This window comes from Ambystoma mexicanum, chromosome 12, assembly GCF_040938575.1.
Source record: "Ambystoma mexicanum isolate Mex_15411 chromosome 12, UKY_AmexF1_1, whole genome shotgun sequence".
NCBI lineage: Eukaryota > Metazoa > Chordata > Amphibia > Caudata > Ambystomatidae > Ambystoma > Ambystoma mexicanum.
The window spans coordinates 1,050,028,613-1,050,056,057 of record NC_090936.1 but is presented as its reverse complement, the minus strand read 5'-3'; the positions used below and the strand labels follow the sequence as shown (position 1 = coordinate 1,050,056,057).

Sequence of the window (27,445 nt, the reverse complement as noted above, 5' to 3'; positions counted from 1 at the left end):
GGAACGTTGCGCACCAGTTTCCGTGCCGCATGCATCATGTTCTATAAAGCGGCCACGCCCCCGCGGCTCTGCGCATCTCAACGCTACTGTTTACTGTGGTTGACGAGTGCTGCCGAAGTTCGCTCTCGCTAACTTCTTGTTCCTGGTCCCTGGCTCCATTTAGACCTCCTCCTTTCCCCATGCCCTCCTTTCATCCCGGATCACTGCGTACATTCTGCCGAGTGTAAGCTTTGCCGCTTCCAGGAATCCCCGGACATTCTGAACAATCCAGGACTCGGATCATGGAACGCACGCTGGAAACTGAGGACATTTGCGCGGGCTTATATAAGACCCGTAGCGTATGCAGGAAGACTCCATCGAAGAAAGAACACAAACAGGTGAGAAGGGGGGAACCTGTGACAATCCAGGTATAGCAAAGACCATGACGAAAGTAAGCAAATCTTATTGGTGGCCAACTTGGCGAGAGGATATTGCTACCTACATAGGCACTTGTGAGGTGTGTGCACAACACAAGACATCCAGGCAAAAACCAGCCGGCCTCCTTCAGCCAATCACCATTCCAGCAGCGCCCTGGCACACAGTCTCAATGGACTTTGTGACTGACTTACCTCCTAGCTCAGGTTATAATACCATCCTCGTAGTAGTTGACCTCTTCTCTAAAACGGCCCATTTCATAGCTCTGAAAGGTATTCCCTCTGCTCTGACTCTGGCACAGGTTTTTCTAGACCGAATCGTCAAGTTACGTGTATTCCCCACCATAATCGTTTCTGACAGAGGCAGCCAATTTGTATCTCGTTTTTGGAAGAAATGCTGTGCCCTGGCAAGAGTAGAAATCCGTCTGTCTTCTAGTCACCATCCTCAAACAGACGGCCAAACCGAGCGCACAAACCAGACCATGGAACAGTATTTGCGCTGTCTATTACACCAAACAAGCCATAGTTGGACTGAAATACTATGGATGGCAGAGTATGCCTACAACAATTCAACACACTCATCAACCCAAGCACCACCCTTCTTTACTATATTTGGTCGAAACCCCAGAACATCTGTCTACGACCCGCCAGAAAACATAGAGATGCCCGCAGTAAAGAATCTGCATGCCAGCATCATGAAAGCAGCCAGAGAGGCCAGCAAGAACCTACAGCAAGCCAAAGAAACACAGAAAAGAAACGCTGACCGCCATTGCCAAAAAGCCCCAGATTATCAAGTGGGAGATTCGGTCTGGCTGGCAACCGGACACATTGCTTTAAAAGGTCCCAAAAAATGTCAGCCTAGATACATTGGCCCATATACTATTGAGGCAGTGATTAATCCAGCAGCCATGAGACTGGCGTTACCTCAACATATGCTTATACACCCGTATTTAATGTGTCACTATTAAAACCAGCACACCCAGAAACTCGAACTTCCACACCTCCCGCACCCATACAAGTGGGGGAAGAAGAACGAGAATACGAGGTAAAGAATATATTAGATTCAAAACTAGTAAGAAAGACCCTGTATTACTTAATTGATTGGAAGGGTTACGGACCGCAGGAAAGATCATGGGAACCCAGCACACACGTGCATGCCCCTCGATTGGTGCGAAGATTCCATCGGGACTATCCGGATAAACCAAAACCCATACACACACCATTGGGAGGGATCTTGAGGGGGAAAACTGTCATGGGTACCAGGCAGGTAGTTGGGGTAAGATGGGTAGAGGCTTGGCAGGCCTGGCCTAGGCACACAAAAGGCCCATAGCAGATACTTTCTTTTCATTCCTTCCTGGTGTTTATAGTAACTTCCTGGTTACCACTTCCTGTTGCCAAACAGGAAGTGCATGATACATCATGAGCTCTCTAGTGTTTGGGTGTGGCTGGCTATATAAGCCACACCCAAGATTCTTCCAGTGCTTCGTGTTGTTTACTGTGAGCTGCATCAGCAACACACTCGCCGTTCTCTGGATCAACATGCTCTGCTTACCTGCTCTGGATCATCCTGCTTCTGTTTACCTGCACCGGATCATCTTGCTTCTGCTTACCTGCTCCGGATCATCCTGCTTCTGTTTACCTGCTCCGGATCATTTTGCTTCTGCTTACCTGCTCCGGATCTACCCTCGTGCTTTCTCCACGCCACAGCCTTCTCCGGTCAAGAGGGGAATCCTACACCAGCACCTGTAAGCACAAAGAAGAACTTGTTAGCGCGCGCACTTGCATACTCACCGAATCTTCTTACTACGCTGGAATCCAGGTCAGTAGTCCGAGCGCTCAAAGCCCTGCAAAAGAAAGAAGAGACATTATTCATTGCACTCGCTCCAATAATGTGGTGGCATTATTCACTGCGCACTCTCCAATAATGCGGTGCGTTCTTACCACAGTTTCTACTTACCAGACTACCAAGTCTCCAGTAGCGCTGAACCCAGTCTCGAGGCGCTAGCACTCCATAAACCATTCCTGCAAGGAAAAGGAGAGACATTACCTGGTGCGCACGAACCTATGACGCTGCGCATACCTACCAGCGGCTGACTTCTACAGGCAGCGCTACTCACCCAAAACATACCTTGGCAAATAAGGACAATACAGACAATTCTGGACACTCAACATCCACCGCGCAACGTTCACTTTGTGGACAGGACTATTTAGCTACTGAAGAAACTGGCATATTGGACACTCTCCCTCGCTGTGAAGGCACATAACAGCGTGTGGCATCAGAACTCAGCCAACAGATATTGGCACCATCCCTACGAGTGAATCGCGCCCCTGCGATGGAGTGCACACCCTACTAAAAATCAAGGTAAGCCCCTTAAGGGACATCACAGCACAAACAATAAGAAGGGAAGGGCAAGGGGAATCAGGGGATTTCTGGTCTGAGTGTACATCTTGTATTTGACAGGTGTTACTCCGGGCAAAACAGGGGAAGTGAGAACTCGGGGTCAAAGGAGGCTCATCCATCGCTCCTGCAGAGACACAGGTGAGTGTGACAATTACTCCACCAAATTCGGCTGCATCACACATTGGAAAATAGAGCTCTTCCAGCTACAGCTCTAGTCAATTCCAGGCCTGACTATTGTAATAGTATGCTAAAGGGAATTTCTAAGAAGAACCTTAATAAATTGCAAGTTCTTCAGAATGGAGCTGTCTCAGCCACACAAGGAACACGTAACTCCTTTCAGACGTTCCCTTCATTAACTTCCGGTCAAACATTGAATTCACCATAAAGTTATGTCTTTGGCACAGAAATATGTATTTGTGGGCTTGGCCCGCAATAGCTTATGGACCTGCTACAAGTTAAGCCAGTCACCAGAACACTTCGCTCCAACAAAAGTCTTTTGCTTTGTCAACCTGGTTTTAAACTGGTTAAATATGGTGGCACAAGTTTTGATACATGGGCCTCAAGAATTTGGAATGACTTTCCCTCTGAAATTCAGAATCTTTCCTGCCCTATGAAAATTCAAAAACAATTTGAGAACTCCTCTTTTTAATAAAGGTATGGATTAATTAGATCTCCCTTATTGTTTTCTCTTTGTTTTCTTATCTGTTTGTCTGTCTGGGTGCCATGAGACCTTTGGGTGTGTGGAGCCATATATAAAACATAAAATACATTAATTAAATACATACATAGTATAGCACTCAACTGTAAGGTTGAGATAAGGCATATTTTATAAATCTGAAATTTCACACATTTCAATTTTCTATCTACATTTGGTACAAAAAGTATTGTTATAAAATATAATGGAAATGCAATTCTCAATTAGGACCATATCAAACCATCATGAATATTCCATGTAGATACCAGAGCGATAAATACCTTATATCAAAAGCACTATTTGCAACCAAATACAACAAAATGTATCTCAACTAAACAGGAACTAACAGTTCTCACTTGTTTAATTTACTTACTCATTCTGATGCAACATTTTCTCTTTTAATTTGTACAAGATTTTCCTAACTAATCAGCTTTTCAAATCGTTTTCTCTTATTTGTTGTTATTTTTTCTCGGTGTTTGCTCTTTGCCAAACATTTAATTTGAAATCTTAACCTTTTTGTTTCTTCAACATACAATTTCATTATGTCTGAATTAGAACCAATAGACCATACATGGTTTCTAAAAATTATCATTGATCTTAGGCCCCGAAGTAGCTCATATTTTGAGTAGAACAGGTGTTGGACCAATCAATTAATTGAATAGAATGTTAATTTGTGTATGTTTGAAAACATTGCCAGATAAACACCTTTTTTTGAAACATTGCAAGAAGCCTAGTTCTGCCAAGAGCATCATATTGGGGTTTGTACCATAGTACAAACTGTCTGACATTAGGGCAACAAAGTCATATCTGACCCTCTTGCTTGCAGCATGGAAATATGGGACTCATTGTGGCATTCTGAAACTCGCTTGGCAGTGGAATTTTGGCAGGGAAATATTTAAAGTGGCAGGCTGAGACATTCAGCTGAATGCTGATATATTCGAGAGTCATCAGTTAGAAAAACAAACAATTGATACATATTTTCTTGACGCTAATCTGACAAATCTCAATACTGATCATATATATATATATATTACACAGCCTGCGGAAGCGGGCGTGTAATTATGGTTAAGTTGCTCAACTCATAGCATCGCATTTATCTATAAAACAACACTAGAATTAAGAATGATTAACAACCAGCCTCTACCCTCCACTGAACTACTCTCAGCTAAACTATCTACATCTGCCACATATACCATTACCATGCATTTGATTTACCGACCCCCTGGTAATACTACTACATTCGAAGATGATATATCTCATCTACTATCAGCTAACACAAAATGCAAATCCCAAATCATAATTCTAGGAGACTTTAACCTGGGGTTGAATAACCCTAAAGACTCTAAAGCATCTTCCCTTAAGGATACCATTTCTAAACTAGGGTTCACTCACCGTATCACTAGTCTAACTCAGAACAAAGGTCGTACACTTGACTGGCTGGCAGACCTCAATTGCAGCATTAATGTTTTGGCGAACACACCATGTGCGTGGACTGACCACCACTTAATCACCTTCTCCATTGACAAAACTAGACCACAACCTCCACCCGCCCAAGCCCCTGCATCCATGACAAGAAGCAAACGTAATCTCACACTTGAAAACCTGCTACCACTACTACGACCTATAACGCATCCTACAACCATTCTCTCAGATCCATCTGAGCTAGTTAATTTTTACAATGAAACTATCCTCAAAGCCATCAACAAAATAGCCCCACTAAAACTACAGAAATCAAAACCCTGTACCCACATTAATAAATGGTACACACCTCATCTAAAGTTACTTAGGAAAGAGAAACGCTCAGCAGAAACTACCTGGAAAAATTCCCCCTCTAAACAAAATAAAGATGTATTCACAGCAGCCTCCTTCAATTACAAAATAGCTATCATTCAGGGTAAAAAAGATAACTATAGCGACCGAATTGCGAAAGCCATTTCCAATACTAAGGAACTGTTCAACATTCTCAAAGAATTGGAATCACTTGCTCCTACACCTGATTCTTGCACCAAGGACACCTTGTGGTGCACCAATATTCAGAATGCATTACAAGACAAAATCACTCTCCTCAATAAAATGTCTACTAAAAAGAATCTCATAGATCATGCCTTACCACAGAAACCGCCTCCTACCACTGACCAGAGCCTGCCACAATTCAACTTCTAAACCTCTATCCATTAAAGAAGTAGAGTTAATCATACTCAAACTCAAACCATCCAACTGTAAGGGTGATGTCTGCCCAGCTACGATTATTAGGAAGCTACTACTGCACTTGCTACCTTTATCACTACATTTATTAATGTATCCTTCGAATCAAGCATTGTACCTACCAATTTGAAAGATGCTTGGGTACTCCCTCTTTGAAAAATTCTACACTAAATCCAAATAACCCATCTAATTATAGACCTATCACAATGGTACCATTCTTGTTAAAAATATTGGACCGTGCAGCATACCTCCAAATTCAGCAATATTTGGAAACTAACAACTTACTAGGCCTAAGACAATCAGATTTTAGACCAAGACACAGGACTGAAACTGCACTCTTAGACTTAAAGACACAAATTCAAGATAAAGGAAAGTCTTCCCTCCTCCTATTACTCGACCTATCCGCAGCATTCGATCTGGTGAACCATGAAATCCTCTGTAAACACTTGTCATCTGCAGCGCACTTCTCCATGCATGCTAACGATCAAATCTTTCCTTAGCAATAGATCCATGAGGGTCTTTGAAGCCACTGCATCAGCTTCCCCCTCACCAGTCTCCTGTGGAGTCCCTCAAGGGTCCTGTGTGTCCCCGCCACTCTAGAACGTTTTCACCAAGCCTTTATTTGACATACTTGATTACCTGGGTGTTACGTATATAAACTATGCGCACGATACCCAGGTACTCATACCCATCACCGGTGACTACGCTCCAGATAGCAAAAAGTTGAATGACATATATAGTATGATACAAATATGGATGGTCAAGCATGGTTTATGTTTAAACGATGATAAAACTGAACTACTTTTGCTTGGTTCTCCACACAACCTGAACAAACTAGGACAGTCATTCAAAACCTTCAACATTGACGGCAACATCATTAAAGTTGCCAATGATGTGAAAACACTTGGTATCTACCTTGATTCCACACTGTCCCTCACAAGACAAACAAATGCGTTAGCCTCAGCTACATAATACACATGTAAACTTATCACAGCATGTCGCCCATATTTATCTTCAAATAACTGCACTACAGTAGCAAGAGCCTTAGTACTATCGAAGTTAGACTATTGTAATGCACTATACCTAGGACATAACATCAACAAAATACAAGTCATGCAAAATAATGCAGTCAGATCAGCCTGCAATATCCCTAGGAAACAGCATATCACATCAGCTAGACAAAACCTTAAATGGCTCAATATCAAGCAAATGACAGACCTCAAATCCTTATCAATAACACACAAATGCCTCAACAACCAGGCGCCCTCATACCTTTGTGACACCATAGTTCGACACACATCAGCGCGACCTAGTAGATCAGCACAGTCCTACAGTGTCACCATACCAAGATTTAACCAACAACGAGCTGGCGGGGTTAGTTTCCCTGTCCTGGCTGCCAAAACATGGAACACACTACCCGTCTCTATGAGGTCAGAACCCTCCTTCACGGTGTTCCGTAATAAGGCCAAAACTTGGCTTTTAGACCAGGATCATATCCCCCTGACACTAACGTACCTCATTCACCACTGTTACTACTTCTGTACATACTTTTCGCCTATCTGTATACTTTATGCCATTTTCTGTATCAATGTATGATTACTATATCAGCTTTATTATCTAATTGTATAGATGTTTTGCAAACCATTGAACCTGTAATATCGCTATTTCTATTTATAACTAGTGTTATCTGTATAAATGCATATTTTTTCCAAGAACAGCGCTCAGTTGCCTCTGGGCCTTGACACTCTATACAAATAAATAAATACAAATACAAATAGGAAGAACACTTTTTGGCCGGCTTTTAACTTCGCTCCCCCTGGACGAATCCTCACCAAACTTTGCAAAATAAAGTATCTGCCCGCTCTGAATTTTCAGGCCGAAGTTATAGGGGGGTCCCACATTTATTTTTCTTTCATAGACGCAATGGAATAAAATGTTGCTCATGCCTACAGCCTAAACCACTGGACGGATTTTCACCAAATGTACGGCAGCAGCGGCGGCTTGGTCCCGAAAGTGTGCTTTTGTAAATTTGGTGTAAATCCGTCCAGTATTTTTTTTTAAAACGACCAAAAAATAGAACAAAGAATTTGTGATATCTGGGTCCGGTCTGGGCACCCACTTCCCTGTTTGGTCCGCGGATGGGCATCCGATTGGCCTAGAGGGCGACGTGATGTCCCCGGACATCGGATGGGCCGCCTGATTGGAAGGTGAAAAGCGTGAAGTGTGTCCGATTTTTTGAAACGCCCGCTATGTTGGATTCACAGACTTCACGTTGCTTATAACTTTGGCGCCACTCAATGAAACTGCATGAAATTTTGGAATATTATTCTAGACTTGATTTGCAATGGTTTTGGAAAGTGTGGAGCTGTTCTGTCAAGAGGGAACAAATTTAAATGGGGGTCTCAAAATATTGTAAAGGTTTATAAATGTGGTTCCATTTGACGAAGCTGCACAAAAGTTTGCAAAACGATTTTAAATCTAGATATAAATGTTTTTGTAAAGTTTGGTGGGATTTTCTCAAGAGGGGGCAAAATTAGAGGGGGGGTCTCAACATTTTTAGATGGCTTATAACTTTGTTGCTGTTTGACGAATGTGGACAACCGTTTTCAGAAAGTTTATAGACCCACCCTTCAATGTTTGTGTAAAGACTGAATGGATTTTGTTAAGTGGGGGCTATGTTATATGACTATTGTATGTACATCCATTTTGACACTTTTGAAAAAATAAAACATAGGCGGATTTCAAGCAAACTCGTGTAAGGAGCATTGGCAAAGACCGTAAAGCATGGTTTTGCAAATGTGCCCGTGTTTTATTTGTTGACAAGTGTCATAAAGTAGGTACAAAAAAGTAGTGATATACATCTGGTGACTGAGGTATAGCCTCTGGCCATGGACAGTTGCCACATGACCCAGACAATCTGGCTACTGGCCATCACTGTGAGGGACGAAAAATGATGTTAAAGTGGCCATGTCCACCTGGAACCGGCTGTGTGGTAAAGTTATTCGAAAGTGGGATAGGTTTGCAAGGGAAAAAAAAATGTGCTCGTGGTAATATGGTCATAGGGTTCTGTCTTCACCTTCTGCAGGCTGCCCTGGAAATTGATATTGATATTGATGTTTTATTTGTATCGCGCTCGTATGCAAGTGTTCCAGAGCGCGACAAGGTAAGAGAGGGGAACAAGGGAGGAACAAAAAAAAACAACTATCTTACTGGGCCCAGTGACATTGATTACGTGCAAGTGCATGGGAGAGGAAGAAGGGGAAAGTACATGGTAGGGGTGGGGGGTGGATGAAAGTGCTGAGCAAGGAGTACATAAATAAATAAAACAAAAATAATAAATAATAAGAGCAACAACCAGTGGTAGTGCAGCCAGCAACTGGCAAGTGCTAGGTATAAGGCAACAGACAGGGTGTGCCAGGTAAGTGCAGAAAAACAGGCGCGGACTGTAGGGTTACAGATACAGACCCCAGTGCAAGGGATTGCCAGCAGGCAGTGCTGGTGGGTTGCAGGGTGAACGGGTACCAGGGCCGAAAGTCAGAGGGTGAGCAGGTGCACAATGCCAAGACAGAACAGATCAACAGGGGAGAGGAGGAGAGAAGGCAGAAGCAAAGAGGAAGGTATTAAGATGCTTCCGGAACCAGAGATGGTTCTCCTCAAGTTTAAGAGTGGCAGGGAGGCTGTTCCAGAGCGAGGCCCGAGCCTAAGACAGAGATCTCCCCCCAGCTTGTTTCTTTGAAAAAAGACTGAACCTGGGGAAGTTAGAGGTGGAGGAGCAAAGAGCTCAGGAGGGAAGGTATTTGTCGAAGGGAGAGCTGAATGTATTTTGGGCGCAGGCCCCAGAAAGCCTTGTGGACAATGCAAAGGGTCTTGAAGTTAAAATTTGCAGCCACTGGGAGCCAATGGAGAGATTTCAGGGCTGGAGAGATACGATTGCAGGGCTTGAGGCCAAGGACAAGTCTTGCAGTCATGTTCTGGATAAGTTGCAAAGGGTGGAGAGTTGAAGCAGGAAGATTTAGAAAGAGGCTGTTGCAAAAGTCCAAGCCAGACTGAACCAGGGCTTGAGACACATTGAGCTTCTGGGGCAAGGAGAGGAAAGGCAGAATACCTCTGAGGAGGTGCAGTTGGAAGATTGATTTTTTTAGAGACATCAGAGATGTGGGCAGAGAAGGAAAGCGTAGAGTCAAAGATGACCCCAAGGTTCTTAGCCTCGCAGGTGGGGGTAGGAGGAGGGCCGAGGGAGGCCAGCCAAAGAGTGACAGGAAAGGAGGGTGAAGGTGTTCCGATGAGGAGGATCTCGGTCTTGCCTGCATTCAGGCAGAGATCATTGGCGGTGCACCAGTACTGAATGGCAGATAGATAGTCGGAGATGAGAAAAGGAGAAGAGGTGGCCGAGGGAAGCCTGAGAATAAGTTGGGTGTCATCCGCATACCACTGGAAATCGGGGCAGAAAATGGCAATGCAGTGGGCAAGAGTTGCCAGGTATTGGTTGAAATGGAAGAGGGGCTCTGAACAGAGCCCCAACTTCCCTTTCTATGGTGGCCATCTTGTAGGAAGAAAAATCTATTGTTTTTCCTCCTTTGGGAACCAGAGGTGCTAATGGCCTTTATCCCCCATTTCATGGGCTGCAATGGAGGATAATGGTCGGAGGCCTCGTTATTTATTTATTTATAGCGCGCCGAAGACCGCAGGCTTCAGGGCGCACACAGACACACTTCCCTTGGGCCGAAAACTTGGGCTACCGAGCCGTTATCCCCCGTTCCAGTCCCTGGAACGGGTGATGAACGCCACATTATTCCCATAGCATAAGAAAAAATGCTAATGGAAATGTTGGAAAAACGTATTGAGTCTATGCACTTTACTGAGAAATGTGAAATTGATGGAGTCTATAGGATGTTCGTTTTAGTTCTATTTTTTAACTGTGAAAGGTGGTTCCTAAAGGAACCTTTCTTTTGTTGTTTTAAAAAAAACATAATTGCAGGAGAGGTTGGAATGTAAGGCGAGGAGGGAAATGAGGGAAGAGGCACCAAGCTCTAATATGGAGGGGCAGGTGGACAGGTGAAGATGTTGCGCGTATGTTACTTCTAAGGTAGTGGCAGGGCCGGTGCAAGGAATTTTGCCACCATAGGCAAACTGTCAGATTGGTGCCCCCCCACTACACTCAAGATCCTAACCGATCTCAACCAACCGTCCTCATTTTGTTACCGATTGCCGCAAACCCATTACCTCCACCTAACACATTGCTAACGGCTTCTGCTGTGGATGGATTCCATTGCCCTTTCCTCACCCTCACGTCCACTCGCAGTGTTAGGTTTCAGAAGTCAAATTAAAGCCTCTGTGTCTCATAAATACATGTTTATTAAACAAGTCAATGATACTATAGCAACAACAAATGTAATACTGAGGCATGTGGATCTAATCCTTTCTGTAAATATATGTATACAATACAAACAGTAGGAAAACGATTTTGGTAATACATATTAGACACCTGTAAGCACATAAGCAGCACTACCTGGTACAAAATACTAAACATGTCCCAATACTTACTACTTACTATGATATATATAAATGCAGCAATACTTTTCAATATGTTTCTTATTTTTAAAACACATAAAAAAGTGAAAAACAGTGAGTGACTCTCCAAAACCATGCACAAACCCAAGAAACAGAACAGCAGAAGTAGTGGGCGACATGTTGACAAACCATGAAACATTTGTCTGGGTCACCAAAGCCATCATGAATGATACATAATGGCTTTGGTGACCCAGACATATAAAACACACATGTGTCTAGGAATGCATGTGACTTTGTAGAATATGTGTGTTAAAACAAGTGAAAAAGCACATTAGAAATGAACTTTCTGAGCTTTCATTTTCGCAAATGTGGAAACAAGGTTCTTGATATCAATGTGTTGACCAATGCCATGCTCTATTGACAAGGTTGCGAGGCCAACACGTCTTTCTTGCATCATAGAAGATCGAATATAACTTTTGATCAACTTTAGCTTTGAAAAGCTTCTTTCGCCACTTGCCACTGAAACAGGCAGGGTTAAGAGAATCTGGAGAGCGATACATGTGTTGGGCATACCCTTTGCCAGATTATTGTTGTAAACAAATGTCAGTACATCTTGTGGGGATGACCTATTTTGAACTCTTCTTGTTTATGTTTATGTTTATTTATTTCTATAGTGCTCCGGACCCAGGAGTATGTGGGCGCTTGGTACAGGTCACAGGTACAGGTTACTGGTACAGTACAATGGAAACAATAATCGTAAGGTAGCAAGTATATACAGAATATACAATGAGAACAATTATCGTAAGGTGGCAGGTATATACAGAGTATACAGAAATGGGAGTAATAGCAAGCAGAAATAACAAAAGAGACATGTGCAGTTTGTATGCAGTTTGAACTGATTCAGACTTAAGGTTGGCTTTTTGACAGGAGCCATCCAATGGCTTGTTTCCTGAACGACTGGAAGGATTTGGACTCCTTGATATTCAGTGGCAAGGAGTTCCAGAGTTGGGAGGCGAGGACAGTGAAGCTTGAGCCACCGGCTCTTTTGGAAGTAAATCTGGGTACTGTGAGACATAGGGTATTGGACGATCTCGTGGTTCTGATGGAGGTTCTCATGGTGAGTTTGTTAGTAAGGTAAGGGGGGGCTAAGTGGTTGAGAGCTTTGTAGGTGAGGCAGAGGGATTTTAGATCGATTTTATGTTGGATAGTAAGCCATTTGCATGTGGTTCTGGTAGCTGAGATGTGCTCACGCCTAGGAATGTTTAGCGCTGCTCGTAGCACATTATTTTGAAGGACTTGGAGTTTGCTGATTATCGCTTGGTTGGCACCTAAGTAGAGGCTGTTGCAGTAGTCTAACTTGGATTGTATAAGAGCTCTAGCTAGCGTGAGGCAGCTGTTAGGGGAAATAAATGGTCTGCAGGCTCTGATTAGTTTTCCTGTGTAGGCAGTGGCTGAGGCGATCGAATTGACTTGTTTAGTAAGGTTTGTGTTAGCGTCAAGGTAGAAACCGAGTGTTTTCACACTTTTGGCGATCGGGATAGTTTTGCCATCAATTATGATATTGGAATAGTTGTGACTGAGTTTTTGTAGGTTATTTGGTGCACCAACAATGAGCAGTTCAGTCTTCTCGTCATTCAGGCAGAGGCCATGTGTGGCCATCCATGCCTGAATGACAGAGAAGATTTCGTTGATCCTAGCTACATCGATAATGTAGTTGCCCGAGATAGTGAGGAGTATCTGGGTGTCATCCACGTAGTTTGTGTAGGTGACACCCAGACGGTCCAGTTTTTCAAAGAGAGGCTTTGTAAAGATGTTGTATAGGGTCGGTGAAACACATGAGCCTTGTGGGACACCGCAGGTGATAGGGATGGGGTCTGCTGTTGCCACTGGAGAGAAGACTCTCATGGTTCGGTTGGCCAGGAAGGACTGGATCCACGAGACAGCCGATGGAGAGAAGTGGGCGGCAGACGAGAGGTGGTTGTAGAGTATCTTGTGGTCAACCAGGTCGAAGGCTGCTGAGAGATCTAGAAGGAGTAAGATAGCAGCCTTGCCCTTATCTTTGATTTCGTCAATCTGACTTTTAAGATCAACAAGGGCCGTTTCTGTTCCATGCTGTGGCCGGAAGCCAGACTGGCGTGATCCAAGTAGTTGGTTGGCCTCTAGGTAATGCTGAATTTGCAATTAGGCCACTCTGTCAAGGATTTTTAACAAGAAGGGGACGGTTGTGCTGGGCCTGTAATTTGTAGGGATGGCTGGGTCCAGGGTTTGCTTTTTTAGAAGCGGGAGGACAAATGACTGTTTCAGATTGTCGGGTACCGAGTTAGTAGAGAATGACACATTTATGAGCTTGGAAATGAAGGGGGTGAGGTCTCTGGCTGCATCCTTTATAATCTGTGCAGGGCAACTATCCCCTTTACAGTTTGATGGTTTGAGGGAGGTTATGATTTTTTGCACTTCTAATACGGTTACTTTTTTGAAGGTGAAGCCATGGTTAACATTAGGTGTAATGGGTAGGCTAAGGTTAGGGGGGCTAGGTGTGGGGCTACTGTTGGACAATTGAAGTCTTTTATTTTCAATTTTAGTTTGGAGTCCAGTGATTTTATTCGCCAGGGCATCTTGGATGCTAGTGCACCAGCGTTGGTCCTTCACGGATGTGTCCATGGGTGGATTAGGATTTTCTAACTCTTTCAGGATGGAGAATAATTCTTTGTTACTGGAACTAGCATTACTTATTCTTGTGTTATAGGTTTCCTTTTTTGTGCGAATGATTTCCTTTTTGTAATGGGAGGATGCATTGGTAAGATTGGTTTTGTGTTCCTCTGTAGGGTTCATTTTCCAGAGGGCTTCAAATTTGGACTTTTTATTTCTTAATATTTTAAGTTCAGGTGTGTACCAGGCGTTGAGGTGAACTTTGGGTTTACCTTTGCGTAGTTTGAGAGGGGCAACAAGGTCGACAGCTTTGGTCATGGCGTTATTGTAGATGTCTACTAACAAGTTAGGGTCCGATGAATTCGGTATCATGTTTAGGGTGGGTAGAAACAGTGGGATAAGGGCTTCAGCGGTGATATTCCGCTTATTTCTCGTCAGACATACTAGTGCAGGTGGGCACTGTATGTGGAGTGGGTTATTGGTGCTGATGTCGAATGAAAGTAGGAGGTGATCGGTCCAAATGAGTGGTTGGAGGGGTCTTTGCAGATAATGTTGCAGTTGTGGGCAGCGAGCCAGTCTAGGGTTCTGCCTTTCTGATGTGTGGGTAGGGAGTTAAATTGAATGTAGTTCTGCTCGCAAAGGGCATTGGCAATGGAGGATGCTGGCGAGTCGTGAGGATCGTTGTAACCTAAGTTAAAGTCACCTAGGATGATGTTTTGAGATAAAGTTTTAGATTTTTCCGCTATGAGGGAGGTTATATCTTCCTCAAAGGAACCTATCGGACCAGGAGGTCTGTATATTAGTTCCAGGGAAATGGTGTTTTTAGGAGTGGTTTGAATTTTAATGGATAGGTGCTCACAGGAGTTGAGAGGAAGGGAAGTTACAGATCTGATGTCAAGCGAGGATTTGAATATAAGTGCTACACCTCCTCCACAGGCATTAGGTCTGTCAGCCCTAAGGATGGAATAGTTATCTAGAACCGCGAGGGTTAGAGCAGGACCTGCTGCGGCATGAAGCCAGGTTTCAGTAGTGGCGAGGAAATCCAGGTTAGCTGAGCAGATAATGTCGGCAATTTCTGTGGGGTGAGCAACAAGGGATCTAACATTGAGTAGGGCTCCTTTGAGATGTGTAGTATTTGCAGAGATATTTTTGTTAGTGACTTTGGTTATGGTGTTGTTGGTCAATTTGTTGCGTAGCGTGGGGAGTCTGGAGCCTAATCTATTGTTACGGGTCATGAGGTTAGGGTGGGCTGTCGAGAGGGCATCTAGCGTATTCAGTGATTTCCGGATATTGTCAAAATGGTCAATGAGGTTAGGTGTAGGATTACTTGGCGTAATACTGATTTTATTACTGTGGATAGTGGGTGCCCTATGTGGGAAAGGAGGTTGGGAGGGCAGGACGGGTGTAGGGCAGGGAATGGGGTAGTTTCTGGGACAGCCAATCTTGGCGAGTCCATTGCTGAGAGAGATATAGCTATTTCTGCTACAAGGCGTGCACTCGGGCATGATACAGAAGGGTAGCATGATGAGTACTAGCCAGGCTGAGATAGTTCGGATAAGGATGTGTGCAGGCTACTATGGGTATGGTAAAGTCTGTTAGCTGCGCTAATGCTTGTAGGCTCTGGGGTTTATTAGCGGAGATACTAGATTCGGGATGAGAACACTTGCAGAAAGTTTGGGGTTTGTTCGTGGCACAATCAAGGTGGTCTGTTAGCAAGCATAGGGCCTGTTAGCGACCATAAGTCACAACACAATCAAGTGGTCTGTTAGCGACCATAGGGCACAACACAATCAAGTGGTCTGTTAGCGACCATAGGGCACAACACAATCAGGTGGTCTGTTAGCGACCATAAGGCACAACACAGTCAAGTGGTCTGTTAGCGACCATAAGGCACAGCACAATCAAGTGGTCTGTTAGCGACCATAGGCACAACACAATCAAGTGGTCTATTAGCGACCATAGGGCACAACACAATCAAGTGGTCTGTTAGCGACCATAGGGCACAACACAATCAGGTGGTCTGTTAGCGACCATAAGGCACAACACAGTCAAGTGGTCTGTTAGTGACCATAAGGCACAGCACAATCAAGTGGTCTGTTAGCGACCATAGGCACAACACAATCAAGTGGTCTATTAGCGACCATTAGGCACAACACAATCAAGTGGTCTGTTAGCGACCATAAGGCACAACACAATCAAGTTGTCTGTTAGCGACCATAAGGCACAACACAATCAAGTGGTCTGTTAGTGACCATAGGCACAGCACATAGGCAGGTGTGCATTGATGTACTGTTCTCTGTAATAGCAACGGCAGTAGTGACCAACTAAGTTTAAAATCACGATATGGACTAGAATAAAGTATACCAACAGGCACGAGTGATTAAAGCAACTAAGTACTTCTAAGTTCGGAGTTCCCAGACTAGGCTTAAATGCACTGTCCAAGAGGCATGAACGCAAGGTAACGGCAGGAGCAGTGTCCAATTAAATTTAGAATCACAATATGGACTGGAATGCAGTATACTGGCAGACATGTGCGGTTAAGCCAGTATCTATGGTCAGTGATCCTAGTGTATTCTGGGGTGCGCTGTGTAGGCAGGTATAAACATTTTCAATACTGTTGGATAAAAGGTTTGGGTATAACACGTGCAGGCATGGCATGACAAGACGTACCAATGATGCAGAAGAACACACGTGGGGTAATGCGATGCCGGAATCGTAATGTTTTGTTTCCCTCCTTAAGAATGGGATACCCAAGCGGACATAGGCGGGCAGCGTGCAGGTAAGACGATGCGATACCACGGGTGTATGTTATCATGCATACTGTTCCAAAGTTATGCAAAGTGGCATTAGTGTTACGCCAAGAAACTGTGCAAGGCGGTACTTACACGAGGTGGATGCTAGGCTCCTCTGCTGCTCGACGCGGACAGATGCAGACAGGCCCTTTGGCTTGCCCTTCGGCTACCGCCTATCAGTGAGCTGGAGGGCGGGTGATTGGAGATGCAGCCAATAGCAGGCTGCGAACACTGCTAGGCTTCTTGCTGGTGCTGAATGCTGACCGGAGCGGAGGCCATGAATCACGTTGTGGGCAATGGCGGCCGGTGGAGCCCCTGGGCTGATCCTTGTTATTCTGCCTCCAAATTAAGATTTTAGGCAATTTAGCGAGGTCGGGGGCGGATTCACAGAAATGTGGTGCCAAGAGCAGGCAAAGTACAAAAAATTAGCCCACTTTACTCGTTCAGAGCGTGGGGGGGGTGATGGGGTCACAACGATCTCCTGGGTCCTGTAGGTGGGGGGAGAAGGCTCCCTTGTTATTACTTGCAATTCATTGCACAAATCTGATGCATCAATGTCCTTCGAGTCTGTTAGGGAGAATTCTCTGTTTAGGCTGAATTTCCTAACCTAGTGAGTCCCCCAGCAGCTTTGCTGGATTTCTGGAGGTTTTTTTTTTTCCATCCTGCCAAGAGTGAGACTCTTTTTCTCCCACTCTTGGACATGAATGTGGTTAATTCCTTTGAATGTCAATGTGTTCTATGGGCTATGGGGTCTTTTACTCCATAGGGTCTCATATGTTTTTCTATATGTGTTACACCGCACCCTCCGTGCCGTAACACTGGGGCGTCCTAGAGGATCCCCACCATAGACCCCATACCCTGGGACTGACTACTGTCTCCCAGGGCATGTAAAGTCACCATTGGCTTTACTAGACCTAAATTTACTAACAGAACTAGTACAGACCATCCTTTTATAGACGTACTAGTAGGGGTAATTTGACTGCCCCTGGGTCTGTTATTCGAGGGGGCACTGTCCCGTCCCCCCTCGTGGAGTTTTGGCTGGTGGCAGTGGAAACTACTTGTTATATTCGACCCCGAATAGAACTCTATGGGATTCTTCCCATTGTTGGAGGTCAATACTTTTTCTCGTTAATCTCTAACATACCACCGGTTTATTTATCTTAAATAAATCTATCGGTTGGTATTTTCTGCCAGAACTCGGTTTTTAAAATGGCGTCTGTGTTCGTCTCTGTGACTCCTAAACCAAAGGTTGAGCCCTTTGTTCCACTTTTGGAGGGCTTCTGCACAGAGGCCCTCCAAAGTGGTGCCATTCTGTCTGGGTACCACAGGGGGTGTAGGAGGGGGTTTAGGCACCCTGGACTGAGTTGCCTTGCCAACTCAAGTCGCACTCTGGTGTGATTGGCCCAAGTGGTGAGCCACCCCGCTCACCACTTAGCGTGTTTTGAATGACAGCTAGGCTGAATGAATGGGGGTTTTCTGCATAAAAGCAGGGCTTTTGGGACTGGATCTTCAGAATTCGCCAGAGGACCTAAGAATCCGACGAGGGTAAAGCTGAGCCGACCTGCAACGACGACACCTCTGGTGGAGCCCTGCGGAACCGTCTCACCACTTTCCGACGACAGAGGAGATCTCCCGGCTGGAGAGTCTTCTTCCCCTAACTGGTGGGAACAACCAGTCCCCTTTGCTTTTTCTTCGCTTCCAGGGCGTAGTGGTCGAATTGCCCGTGCTGAGCACCCCGGTAACCGGATAGCCACTAGCCCATACCGCTACCAAAAGGTGATTCCTTGTGACGGAGCCCAGGTGAATGGTCAGGAGACTCCTGCCATTAGGGACACTGGGGCCAGCATAACTGTGGTGCATAAATCATTTTTTCAGGCTGAGGATGTTGCTAAGGCACCCAAACGCCTCACCAAGTTAGCTGGAGGGCCTGTGCAGATGCTTCCCCAATTACCAGTTCTCATCCAGTGTAACGACATGACTGTGAAGATACCTGTCAGCATACAGAGTGAGGTACCACGACGCGTTCTGTTGGGTAACGATTTGAAAACTCTCAGAGCTGTGTCGCATACCCCCAGACCTCCTAGTAAATGGTTACAGGAGCTAACCAGACCGGCAAGGGAGAGAACCATGAGATGTACTCTCCAGGAGATGATGAAGAAAGATATCACTCCTGCTCCACTGGAATTGTCAGCTGCTGTCTCAAAGAAACCTAAGACTTCTATACCGAAACCAGCAGCCAGCATTTCAGTGCAGCCAACAAGGACTTCCCCGCGGTTGTCCAAAGTTACACCCGTAACTCCCCCTCCAGCTGAGCTGAGAGGGAGGTACAACCCTGTATGGTAGAATTAGACTCTGAAGAAGAGCTAATGGAATGCCAGGAACTCATTGGAGATCTGGATCCTGTTGACCATCCTGAGCTGCAGTCTTTAATGGCAGAAGGTGGACCCAGCAGGGCAGACTTCAGTAAGGGACAGAGAGAATGTCCAACTCTGGAAGGTCTTCGCCACCAGGCAGCAGCTCAGGCTGAAGGGCAAGAGCCTGGGAAATACAGGTTGCACTGGGAAGATGGCCTCTTCTACAGTGAACCGACCAAGTCTGCACCTGGAGACTACAAACGACTTGTAGTGCCCCAAGAGAACAGACCACAGTTCTTGCAGTTAGCCCACGAGATTCCTTTGGCTGGTCACTTGAGTTTTAAGAAGACTAAGGAAAGGCTCTCTCTCTACTTTTATTGGCCGAAGATGGGGGCCGAAGTAGAAAAACACTGCAGGAGCTGCCACACCTGCCAGACCTCTGGTAAGGTTGGCTCCAAGAATGTGCCACCTTTAGTGCCTCTCCCAGTTGTGGGAGTCCCATTTGAGAGAGTAGGGATTGACATTGTTGGTCCCCTCGATCCTCCAACCTCCTCAGGCAACAGGTTTATACTTGTTGTAGTAGACCATGCTACTAGGTATCCTGAGGCAATTCCTATGAGGACTGTTACAGCTCTGGCTGTGGCTAAGGCCCTCCTTGGTATTTTTACCAGGGTCGGGTTTCCTAAGGAAGTAATCTCTGACAGGGGGTCAAACTTTATGTCCCACTACATGAAAGCTATGTGGAAAACCTGTGGAGTTACTTACAAGTTCTCAACAGCCTACCACCCCCAAACCAATGGGTTGGTACAACGGTTCAACCGAACCATGAAGAGCATGATAGGTGCTTTAGAAGAACCCCTTAAACGCAAGTGGGACCTTCTACTGCCATGCCTTCTCTTTGCTTATAGAGAAGTCCCTCAGGAGGGAGTAGGTTATTCTCCCTTTGAGCTTCTCTATGGTCATCCCGTCAGAGGTCCATTGGCCCTGATTAAGGAGGGGTTGGAGAGTGCTCCTTCCCCCAAGCCAGTCAGAGTGACTGACTACGTGATAGGTCTCCGGAGGAGAATGTCGCACATGATGACAGAAGCAAGCGATAACTTGAAAGCTGGACAAGCATTGGTCAAGCACAGGCATGATCAAAAGGCTAACATGGTTGAGTTCGCTCAAGACCAGCTCGTTCTCGTTATGATCCCAACAAGGCAGAGGGCCTTGCAAGACAAATGGATGGGACCCTTCAGAGTTGTGGGTAAACTCGGAGAGGTCAACTATCTGGTGGACTTGGGCAATCCCAAGGAGGCTCCGACAGTCTTCCACACCAACCGACTCAAAGCGTATGTCTCAAGACCTGATGTAGGAGCGTTGCTTCTAGCATCATCAGAGGAAGAAGAAGAGAGTGAAGCTCTTCCGGATCTCCTCAGAGGCTTACCTTTAGACAAAAAAATTGAAGGAGTAAATCTCTCTTCAAATCTGACACCCGAGTAACAAGAAGAGTGCAAATCTATGTTAAATCAGTTTGCCTCTCTGTTCTCGCTTTCACCAGGCTTGACCCCTTGGGGCCAGCATGACATACTCACTGGTGACTGTCTGCCAGTCAAAAGCAGAGGATACCGAATGTCAGAAATGTACAAACCCACATCAAAGGTGAGGTCAGTAAGATGCTTGATCTCGGGGTAATAGAGCCCTCTACTAGTCCATGGTCTAGCCCAGTAGTGTTAGTACCAAAGGCCGTAACTAAAGAACTTAGATTCTGCGTGGATTATAGAGCTCTTAATGCAGTCACCAAGACTGATGCCCACCCTTTGCCAAGAACAGATGAGTTGGTGGATAAACTTGGCACAGCCAAGTTCCTCAGCACATTTGACTTGACGTCAGGCTATTGGCAAATAGCCCTAACAGACCATGCCAAGGAGAAAACTGCATTTTCTACCCCCGTTGGCTTATACCAGTTTAAGGTAATGCCTTTCGGATTGAAAAATGCACCTGCTACATTTCAACGGATGGTAAACCAGGTTCTGCATGGGATGGAGGACTTCTGCATGGCATACTTGGATGACATAGCAGTGTTTATCAATTCCTGGGAAGAACATGTAACCCACCTGAGAGATGTTTTGCAGGCTCTTGGACGAGCCAATCTGACCATAAAGGTGAGTAAATGCCAAATTGGACAGAGTAAGGTAGTCTATCTTGGACATGAGGTAGGAGGTGGAGAAATAAGGCCTTTGCTCAGTAAGATTGAAGCTGTGCAAAATTGGACAACACCTACTACTCAGACCCAAATGAGAGCCTTCCTAGGCCTCACTGGGTATTACAGGAATTTCATTGAGAACTATGGGACCATAGTTTCTCCTTTGAATGTCACCTCCTCTCCCAAATTTCCTAAAAAGGTTAGATGGAACGAGGAGTGCAATCAGGCTTTTGAAAACCTGAAAAAGGCTCTTTGCCAAGCCCCAGTACTCAGAGCTCCTGATTACCACCAAACTTTCATTGTGCAGACAGATGCTTCAAATGTGGGAATAGGTGCCGTACTCAGTCAACTGGATGGGAAAGGTAGGGAGCACCCCGTTTGCTTCATCAGCCGCAAGCTGAAGGATCCTGAAACAAGGTGGGCAACAATCGAAAGAGAATGCTTTGCTATCGTGTGGGCTCTGAAGAAGTTTAGGCCATACTTGTATGGTTCTACTTTTGTCATTCAGACTGACCACCAACCCTTGAGATGGTTAATGCAAATGAAAGGGGAAAACCCAAAACTACTGAGATGGTCGATCTGCCTGCAAGGGTTTGATTTCACCATTGAGCACAGGTCAGGGTGTCACCACCAAAATGCTGATGGTCTCTCTAGGATGTATGTCATCGACTAGAGGTATGAGACTCATCCAGGAGTGGATTAAATCCTCCTGTCCCTTAGTCTGGGGGAAGAGGGCGAGTGTTAGGGAGAATTCTCTGTTTGGGCTGAATTTCCTAACCTAGTGAGTCCCCCAGCAGCTTTGCTGGATGTCTGGAGTTTGTTTTTTTCCATCCTGCCAAGAGTGAGACTCTTTTTCTCCCACTCAATGAATGTGGTTAATTCCTTTGAATGTCAATGTATTCTATGGGCTATGGGGTCTTTTACTCCATAGGGTCTCATATGTTTTTCTATGTGTGTTACACCACACCCTCCGTGCCGTAACACTGGGGCGTCCTAGAGGATCCCCACCATAGACTCCATACCCTGGGACTGACTACTGTCTCCCAGGGCATGTAAAGTCACCATTGGCTTTACTAGACCTAAATTTACTAACAGAACTAGTACAAACCATCCTATTGTGGACGTACTAGTAGGGGTAATTCGATTGCCCCTGGGTCTGTTATTCGAGGGGGCACTGTCCCGTCCCCCCTCGTCGAGTTTTGGCTGGTGGCAGTGGAAACTACTTGTTATATTCGACCCCGAATATAACTCTATGGGATTCTTCCCATTGTTGGAGGTTAATACTTTTTCTCGTTAATCTCTAACATACCACTGGTTTATTTATCTTAAATAAATCTATCGGTTGGTATTTTCTGCCAGAACTCGGTTTTTAAAATGGCGTCTGTGTTCGTCTCTGTGACTCCTAAACCAAAGGTTGAGCCCTTTGTTTCACTTTTGGCGGGCTTCTGCACAGAGGCCCTCCAAAGTGGTGCCATTCTGTCTGGGTACAACAGCGGGTGTGGGAGGGGGTTTAGGCACCCTGGACTGAGTTGCCTTGCCAACTCAAGTCGCACTCTGGTGTGATTGGCCCAAGTGGTGAGCCACCCCGCTCACCACTTAGTGTGTTTTGAATGACAGCTAGGCTGAATGAATGGGGGTTTTCTGCATAAAAGCAGGGCTTTTGGGACTGGATCTTCAGAAGTCGCCACAGGACCTAAGAATCCGACAAGGGTAAAGCTGAGCCGACCTGCAACGACGACACCTCCGGTGGAGCCCTGCGAAACCGTCTCAACACTTCCCGACGACAGAGGAGATCTCCCGGCTGGAGAGTCTTCTTCCCCTGACTGGTGGGAACAACCAGTCCCCTTTGCTTTTTCTTCGCTTCCAGGGCGTAGTGGTCGAATTGCCCGTGCTGAGCACCCCGGTAACCGGATAGCCACTAGCCCATACCGCGGCCAAAAGGTGTTGCCTTGTGACGGAGCCCTCCGCGGCTGGTCTCTTCCCTGGTGGTGCAACGATCTTCAACTTTCCTTCGACGACGAGATCATCTCTTCTCTTGGCAAAGCCCAACTTGCATCCACCACCAGGAACAACTGCCCCCGCCAGAGCTGTCTCTCCACATACAAGGTACCGTGTCCACTTGGCTTCCCTTTTTGACGGGTAGTGTGAGGTGTCTTAATCCTCGCCTCTCCATTGGGTCGCCTCCAAGCCTTCTTAAACTTTCTGTTCTGAACTGGTCCAATCTTTCGATAACAATTTGCGACAAAGACTCGAAGTGCATTTCCACTGTGATACTTTTTGGGACATATCGCCTTGCCTCTCTCCGAGTGGGCCTGGCCTCTGAACTTTACGATCTACAGTAGACCCTGCCTTACTTGCCTTGCATTTGTTCGTAAAAGTGTTGGTACCGAGTTGATTTCATACCCTGCCTTTTCTCTCCCATCCTAACGAATACTAGAGTGCCATCTAGGTAAAAGCATTCACCTCTGTCTGCAAATAAGTGGTGCCTAGAACCTAGACTTGTCGAACTATTGTTAGGGGGATTGATTTACTTATAGTAATTGTAATTGAAGTTGTTTACCGTATTAGTGCCAGAGTGTTTTTCATAGATGTGTTTTTGTAAATAAATAACTATATATCTTTACACCGAAGCTCTGTTCCGTGTTTGCTTGTTCTATGGTGTAAATTGCCCTATTTTGTATACTCCACATACTGCCTAACTCTTCTTGAGGAACGTCTGACTGCTCAGCCACAGCTACCAAGTGAATCTGTGTGGTACAGACTGCTACCAAGTGGGTTTACTGCCAAACACCTGTAGTCCTAAATCTTTTGCAGTGGTCCCAGAGGGAACTGCACAGGTTTCCGCCTAACAGAGTCCCCATGTTGTCTAGCTTCAAGCAGTGGTCAAAGATTTGATGTGCTGCCTCAGTATTCAAACTGTGTATGTTATAAAGCAAGCCAAACACAGAACTAATTTGATGCATTTGAGTAAATCTCTTTTCTACAGATTGAAGGGCTGTGGCAATGATTGCAAAAAAGAAGTTAACTTTGAAATTTTCCTTGGGGTTTTCAATAGGCTCATCATCTGCTTCATATGTGAACTGCTTCTTCTTTCTTCGAACACATACAGAATTAACAGGTTCAAAGCACGCAGGAATTTCCAACTCTTCTGCAAGTTTACGTGCATTGATAAGTACTTTCTCAAACCCTTCATCACTCCTGCACCCACTAAGAAACTTCTTTGTTTCTTCCAGTTGTTTTACAGCATCACGAACATCAAGTGTTTTTGTCTGAAGTTGTTTGCTTGTCACATTTATCTCAAAGAGAATGTTATGCCACACAACAAGGGAAACTACAGACTTGAAGCTAGAAATACCCTTTGCAAGACATTGGGCATCTATGCGAGAATTATTACCAGATGATCCTGTTTGCGTAGTGTCATTTGATATCTCAACTAGTGCATCATAAACATCACCCAGGTGATATTGGAGCGGATTCAAGGCATGAATTCGATTTTCCCATCTTGTGTCACTCAGTGGTTTCAATGTAGGATTTTTAACATGGCGCTTTAGAACTTCCCAACGGCGTGTTGAACCAGAGAAATACACATAAGTCCATTGTACCATGTCAAAGAAAGCAGTTGCCTCCAAGCAACACTTAGCTGCATCATTAACAACCAAATTTAAAGAATGTGCACTGCAAGGAACATGCAAAGCACAGGGATTTACATCCAAAATTCTACGTTGTACAACATTTTCTTTCCCCTTCATATTACTTCCATTATCATAGCCTTGGCCACGCAAGTTTTCAATGGGCAAAGACATTTCTTGTAATTGGTGGAGAATAGTGTCTGTCATATTAGCTCCAGTTGTCTCTTTTAGTGGCACAAACCCTAAGAAATGTTCTTTTATGCACACAGCATCACAATGATCAGAATCCAACACTGACATGGTGGTCGCGTAGCGTACTATCATTGTCATTTGTTCAACATGACTGACATCTGGTGTGCAATCTAGAATGACTGAAAAGTAGTTGGCAGCCTGAACTGAGGCTAGGATTTCCTCTTTAATAGTTGTGGCTAAAAGCTGAATCAGTTCATTTTCTATATCTTTCCCCAAGTAGTGAATGTGTGTCTTTTCGTCTGTTATTTTACGAAGATGCTCATTCATCAGTGGGTCAAACAAAGCTAGATATTCAACAAATTTCAGGAAGTTTCCATTACCAAATGTATGCAGTTTTTCATGTGTTCCACAAAAGGCCAGATTTTGCATACCCAGAACTCTTACTAAAGCAATCAGTCATTCTAAGATTTGCTGCCAATACTTCTCTTCTTGCTTAATGAGGCACACATTTTCTTCATCAATTGTTTTCTTCTTTTTCATTCGCGGTGACAGTTCCTGCCACTTTTGAATATTTTCTAAATGCTCCTTACCTTCTTCATGCGCTGCTAGAATTGCAGACATGTTTTTCCAGTCCCTTGACCCTTTATTAGCAAGAGATGAGGCATTGGCTGGATTACTGCTAAACAGCTTACAACAGAAACAAAACACTGCGTCCTTTGATATGGAATACTGGAGCCAATGACGGTGCACAGCATTTCCGTTGGGAAGTCTCCATTTGTAAAAGTTTGAGGAAAACTTTCTTTTGTTTCTATCTTTAGGGAAAAGAAACTGCATAACCTGTTCTGGCCCATGTTCTACCAGGATTTGTCGGACATGATCACTGCTTTTGGAGGGAAATGTGTCCCAGGTAGCAGGATCACTATAGCTCACACTGATGGAGGTATCAGCACTTTCACATCTTCTCAAATCTTGAACCGGCAATTCTTCATTCGGTTCATTTTCTACATTGAGAGTTTGCTCTTCCAATTCTGCTTCCACTTGTGAGGCAGTAGCTATATCTGCCATCTCAACTTCAGTTTCAGGAGGATCCTTTGAACGATCTTCATCTCGATCTTGCAGTGGATCGCCTCGAAAATACTTAAGAAAAGACTCTTCCTGTTTTGCTTTTGCTTTTTCCCTTTTTCTTCTGAGTTTACTATACTGTGACCCAGACAATTTCCTTTTATTTGCCATGATGCACACAAGCTGAAAAAAGATAAACCCAATGGATTACTCAAGCTTCCATTAAATAAAAGATAACAATCCAGTGTTCTGCCCAGGTTTCTAAGAGAACATAAACACATAGCCATTGCTTACTGTGGAATGACATTTATAAAATGTATACACCACAGAGAGTCATATCTTCTGATATCTGCACTACAAAGCAACCTTTCCTACTCTGCCCAAATTTAGCCTCATACCCCACCTCCTGCAGAAACACCAGTACTTCCATTCATGTAGTGATGTTATAAACTCATTATATGAAGGGAAGTTTCACCTTTTAAGATAAATTACCAATATATCCGCATTCAGTCCATAAGAACATTTAAAAAAATCTCTCTGCAGTGTGAGTGGGTAGGTGGTATGGGACAAGCACAAGGGTGGTTGGGAGAGAATCGCAATGTATTTTCAAGTTGTTGACAAACTTGCAGCTTTCCCTCTGCAGTCCCCTGGAGGGCCTTGCTAAAGTAGTATTTAGTCAGTCCAACAACCTTACTTTAAGATTATTATGCAAGGTGTTGGGGGCAGCATTATTAGTGCAACACCTCCTACTCCATCATATACATGTGAATGAGGGCTTGGCTCAGTGAAACAGTGTCGCAAAGTCCTCTTCCATCCAATGTGATGAGCTGTAGAAATACCAGATTTGTGGCAGCTATCTACCAATTGTATAAATACTTTTTAAAACTTACCTTCCCACATTTCCTGGGAAGGCTATTGAAATCCCCCTCTAGTTTCTTCCTGCAGGCTATTGGCGAATAGGCTTTTGGGAACAAAATTGGCTAATCATCTACAGAAACTCCTAGAAATGCAACTAAGACATAAAAGTAAGCCATAAGATAGATCAATGGGTTGAGCACTCACTGCTACGATCTGTGTGTGATATGCTTGTGATCTGCAGGTACATGTTGGAATCCCGGCATGGTCAACTCAGCCTTTCATTGTTCCGAAGTCAATAAATGAGTAGAAGCTTTGGTTGGGTGTAGTGCTGCGAGTCCATTGAAAGCTGCAGTTTGTTGTCAAAATGCATATTTCTGTGCCAGACCGTACACGTTTCTTACTCTAAACTGCAATTTTTCAAGAAGAGAGAGCAGGAGTTGCAGGATATTCATCTGTGCAAACTGGTAACAGTTTAAAACAGCATTGGCAAAGGCAACAGT

The 27,445-nt window shown here is 44.8% G+C and overlaps 1 protein-coding gene across 1 annotated transcript; it reads right to left on the bottom strand.

The window, feature by feature from the left end:
• Positions 1-2,233: 2,233 nt before the first annotated feature.
• Positions 2,234-25,454, bottom strand: LOC138514715 (zinc finger MYM-type protein 1-like). The gene is made up of 4 exons (XM_069630117.1): positions 24,949-25,454; positions 23,996-24,660; positions 2,371-2,435; positions 2,234-2,257 (listed from the first exon to the last, which is right to left on the bottom strand). Exons 1-4 carry the CDS (start codon positions 25,452-25,454, stop codon positions 2,234-2,236), a joined length of 1,260 nt encoding a protein of 419 aa, XP_069486218.1.
• Between the last annotated feature and the right edge of the window lie 1,991 nt (positions 25,455-27,445).

What these genes read in the sequence shown, in the direction of transcription:
- LOC138514715 (XM_069630117.1), bottom strand. Translation starts at nt 25,454, where the DNA reads ATGCAAAATCTGGCCTTTTGTGGAACACATGAAAAACTGCATACATTT. An exon ending in CAAAAGATTTAGGACTACAG is followed by an intron (nt 2,436 to 23,995) that starts GTGTTTGGCAGT and finishes TTTTCCTTGCAG; the next exon opens with GAATGGTTTATGGAGTGCTA. An exon ending in ACTGGAGACTTGGTAGTCTG is followed by an intron (nt 2,258 to 2,370) that starts GTAAGTAGAAAC and finishes TTTCTTTTGCAG; the next exon opens with GGCTTTGAGCGCTCGGACTA.